General features: G+C 44.2%; 1 protein-coding gene across 1 annotated transcript in view; it reads right to left on the bottom strand.

Moving 5' to 3' along the window:
• LOC311061977 (high affinity choline transporter 1-like) overlaps window positions 1-5,000 on the bottom strand; it is a 21,115-nt gene that overhangs the window by 11,870 nt on the left and 4,245 nt on the right. Inside the window, exons 2-3 of the mRNA XM_084080717.1 lie at window positions 1,234-1,442; window positions 911-1,024 (exon numbers count right to left, since the gene is read on the bottom strand). Of these exons, the coding sequence (XP_083936843.1) occupies window positions 911-1,024; window positions 1,234-1,417 (298 nt within the window). The 5' untranslated portion in view covers window positions 1,418-1,442. The remainder of the gene's footprint in view (window positions 1-910; window positions 1,025-1,233; window positions 1,443-5,000) is intronic.

Below are 5,000 nucleotides of genomic sequence, written 5' to 3'. Positions count from 1 at the left end.
ATGTCTTTCATTTCCATGTGAGCCAAATGGCTCTAACAAAGGAGGCATTGAATATCAGAAAAAAAAAGCTCCATTTCAAATCCAGTTCTGCACTTGGTGAGGAGGTTTAATGGACATGAGACATGAAGAGCTTCTGCATGCCCGTGAACTGTCTGGGGTGTGCAATGATACTGTACCTCTCACAACAGGATGTGAAGGGCAGATCGGATGGCACGGACAGTGTGCCCTGCTACATTTACACCTATAGACTTTGAGAACAGTGGGCCGACTGTTGTGGGCTATATGGTGAACATGTGAAATTGTGCTGTAACTGAGACCCAAGTCTCAAGCTCAAAGCGCAAGGTCTTTCATCCTTTTGTGATGATATTCTCCCATGGAGATGACTACAAGGGAACTGACGTTAACTGACATACAACAACAGGGATGCAATGACATACACAGGAGTGTCATTTAACTATGCAATTGGGCCAGATGAGGTCAAAATGAAATGTGGATCAGTGAAGTGGCTGAGTTTTGGGTTCAGTGTCTGATTTCAGATGTTTTTTTGGGTTAACAGCATGAGCCGGCGTCACAGAAGGAGGATCATCTAGTGATACAAGATTACACCTATTGTAAAAGACTATTAATCCTGCAGCAATTTTGAATGACATTCACACCTAGTTTCTCATGCCCAGCTTAAGGCTTAATCTTTTCCTGTGTCCAATTTCCTAATTTCGTGCATGTAGAATTGAAGCGATGGAAAATGTTTTCTACGTCTCAACACGGTGCCCTACTTAACTGGCCCAGATCTCAGTTTGGTGAGATAATTTGCCCTTCAACGTTCAAATATCTGGTTAAATAAAGAGATCGTTAATTCGTGTCAGCGTTTGGGCGAGGGATGAAAGGTCAGGAGGACAGTGCACGTACTCACCCAAGAAGAAGGTAAGCACATAGGGGACAGGCATCAGGGCCCAGACCAGCCCTAGCGTGGGGTTGTACGTTGCTTCGGCAATACCAAGGATGAAGCCCCCTCCAACCCACGTAGCTGTGGAAAGAACACACACACACACACACACACACACACACACACACACACACACACACTTTTTAGAGCTATGTCTGGACTCTGATGTTGGTATCTCTGGCTTCTCGCTCCTCACGCAGAAAAAATAACACAACGACAATAAAATAAATCAAAATGCCACAACGACAATAAAATAAATCAAAATGACTGCCTGAAGTCCTTTACCATACCAGTAAGTGTGAAGATGCCAACCATCAGGTTGATGTTGCGTCCAGCCAACAGGGTGATCTCCATGCCGTCTCCCTTGCACTTTTTTTCCTCCTTCCTGGAGCGCATGGACGCCCAGATTCCCGTGGCGAGAATTAGCATATAGAAGACCGCCATCACCGCCAGGCCGGGTATGTTAAGCGCCATGGTTCACTTCTTATGTTTGTGTTACCTGTTGTTGGGGGGGGGGGGGATAAAAGCCTTTAGTGTCAATGTAATGCCTTTCTATACAAGTACAGAACAGCAGATAGCATTTGCGAGACCTACTGGATTAATGCATCATGGGGGGGCGTGGGATTACATGAAGTCAGGTGCCATTTAAGCTGATTTATAGAGATAAACAAATCAAAGCATCAGAATCATCTCATGTAATAAAAAACAGCGAAGCTCAAATAATAAATGGCAATTACATGAAAGAAGACACTATGCGTCACTCCTTTCAGGTGAAGGTCAGTAAAGAGAAGACAATTGTTATTATAATAAAAAAAGGTGCTTTCCTCTCCGATAATGTGAGGTTGTGAGGGGTAGGTGGAAAAGAGGAGGGACGAGGAAGGAGAATAAGGAAGCGGGGCGTTAAGGATGGAAGGCAAATCAACTGCAAAACAAATCTTGGGGAACGCGCGTGGCGTGCGTGTATGGTAAGGGAACACTGAGTGTGTGCATTAAGCAAAGGGCTTCCAAGAAAGGACCAGGAATGAAAACAAAAACAGGTTCTCTGTACAGTGAGTGTATACTGACACTATTGACAGTAACAGTATATGGTTGTTGTCAGACGGAAACCTTGTATGTCCAAAACCATTACTTTTCAAGAATATATTTATTATCACAACTCACCCTATCAACAGAAAAAATTATTTTCCGTCATTATTACGTTCACAACGCAAGCAAGAGACATCCTATTTTTTGTTAAAGTGAAACTAATAATCGCACGAACACAGAAACATAAAGGAGGAAGGAAATCATATGAAAAGAAGAAACAAACATTCAACAAGGAGAATGGAAATAAGAAAAGGAATGTGAAAGCAATGGAGTTGAAAAATAAGGGTAGGGGCAGGCGTGTGTGTGTGTGTGTGTGTGTGTGTGTGTGTGTGTGTGTGTGTGTGTGTGTGTGTGTGTGTGTGTGTGTGTGTGTGTGTGTGTGGCATGGAAGGAACATGTTAAGGAGGAGGGGGGTGTGGAGTGGGGTCTGTGCCAAAGTCAACAAAAGCCTCATAAACTCACTCACGTGGCTCATGCGTGTTTTCTGTGTGAGGGTTGTGTGTGTAGCCTATATGTGTGTGTACTGTATGTGTATGTGTATGTGTGTGTTTGTGTATGAGTTCTGTTTGCTCAGAGTATGTGCATGCTCCGCAGCAATGCTGGCCCCTGCATGCCAGACATTGCAACGCTTAATCTACTCTCTTTAACTTCAAGATTACGGCACTAAGTGTCTGGTCAAAGCTTTATAGCCTTCCAATGCAGGCGGTGAAAAATGAAAACAAAAGTCCGAAGCGTTATGGTTGGCACTGTAGCGCTAAAACTTGCACACGCACGGTTTATAAAGCGTTTACTGTTTTTTGACCTTATAAAAATGTCACTGAAAAATATTCGATACATTATCTGTGGGGAAAGTTTTAATGCTCGAGAGTACGGCTGCTGCAAATCTAATCAGGAACTCTAAATGACCAGTGAGGCCTCTTCAATTTGCACTCATATCTTAAACAGCTGAATAAAACAGTAAACAAATTCTGTCCTATGTGTGATTGTACATGGACGCCTTCAGAGGTGTTGACATTAGCTAATCTCTGCAATGACCCAGTGAGCGAAACACCAGATGCCATGGCCACCCCTGTCATTTACACTACTTCTATGAATATGTGCACTGACTACTGTTAGCTCTGCAACATGATGACTATGTCTCTGCTTAGAGCAGGATGAACGTATCACTCTGTGAAAACACACAAATGGGCCTTCAGGCTACTTTGTTGGCTGGCGTGTGCATAAGTAGACAAATTGTTCCTTAAAGGAAGTCACATTTGGATGGACGCTCCAGAGCCCTTAAAACTTTATAGCATATTGTAGAACTGTTGGCCGATGGTATTGTTTGGAGTGCTCACCATCCACTTGTAAAACAGAGGAACCTTCAAAAGTGGAAAGACACAAGAGGTCCCAGAGACTCCTGAATTTGGAAACTGCTTGGCCTTGAATTACCCGAGAAGTTCCTGTATAACTTATTTTCATGTTATTTTTCCTCATTTTCTTTTCCTATTTTTCTGGAAATTACAATTAATCTCTGCGGTGCAATTAAAGTTTGTTTCTCTTTAGTCTTTGTTTTTTTGCCCTAAAGTCCCTCACTGTCCATCTCTCATTCTTTCTCTCCCAAGATTCTATAAAACTTTGATATAGGGTCACACACAGGCCTTTTTTTCTATTATATTTTTCCTCCCTCAGGCCCAACCTCTCTTGTTTTCGTGACTGTATGCGAAACATTCCACAGGCTGGGCTGAGAGAGAATAACAGAGACAGAGCGACAGAGACAGACAGACCGGTCTGGACTTACTCTAAAGGGATATCTGAGTCTACTGACCTATTTTGGACAGAGATTTGGAAAACAGACCACGAGAAAAACAATCCCATTCACCATGTCCTACACGGGGCCCTGGGCTGCAGCCGTCCATCCCATCTCTCCACCGGCTTCTCCCGTTTCTCTCTCATCTTCTACTCCTCTTTCCCTTCACCCCTCTCCCGTTTCTCTCCGTCTCTCTCATCTCCTCCCTCTCAATCTCAACCCCCTTTCTTCTGTCTGTCTGTCTGTCTGTCTGTCTTGTTTATCCTCCCTTCCTCCTCCCTCTCTCTTTCTGGTGCTTGTCTGCTGCCTCCATCTCTCACAACGCACGTCACACTTGCTTATATGACTGGCCTGTTTGCTCTGTAAACAGGCTCAGTGGGGAGCAAGTATAGCAGCTGAGGGTTCCCAAGGTCTCACACTGTCTCCCTGGGTTCTGACTCCTGGGACAAACAAACAGTCAGCCCACCTAAAATAAAGCCCCGCCGGGCCATGCCTGCTAACCTTAACCAACACGCACCACACAGCTGGGTCACACATAGGATATCGGCAATTATAGATATTCAGCTCTAACCTAGGCCCACATGAAATTAACAAAATGCTTAAATCCTATAAGCGTTAACTTAACTCACAGTGTAAAAATGGACTGCATTCCTGAGACAATAATTTGATGACCGGATCATCGGTCAAACAGACTCTCCGCCGGTCATCAAATTATTGGCTCAGGAATGCGACAAAAACAAAAGAATCTCCATGAATTCAAGGCTTCATGGGGTGTGTAATTGATAGAAAATAAGTATTTTTTGGGGTGAACTACTCCTTTAACCCCCTCCCCCATTCCCCCCCTACACACACACTACATAGTGCTCACTGCAGCAGAGTGACTGAACAAGTCATTTAAGGAAATGTGTCAAAAACCCCATGTGTGAAAAACATGAACAGACAGACAGACAGACAGACAGACAGACCCACATACACAGAGGAAAAGCAGTAATGAATGGAGTTGGGTTCTTTGAAACTCCAACGGGAGAGTTAAGGCCGATTCATACTTGGCTGGCAAAAATAGCCGACCTACAAGCTCACAACGGGTCACGGATGCGGCACATCGGGGGGTGGGGGCTTCTGGTTTCGGCTATTTTTGGCGCACGACACCACGCACAAAGTATCATAAATTAGAGAGCATAA

This window comes from Gymnoscopelus microlampas (genome assembly GCF_963454915.1).
Source record: "Gymnoscopelus microlampas genome assembly, chromosome: 2".
Classification (NCBI taxonomy): Eukaryota; Metazoa; Chordata; class Actinopteri; order Myctophiformes; family Myctophidae; genus Gymnoscopelus; species Gymnoscopelus microlampas.
This window is presented reverse-complemented; position numbering and strand designations above follow the sequence as displayed.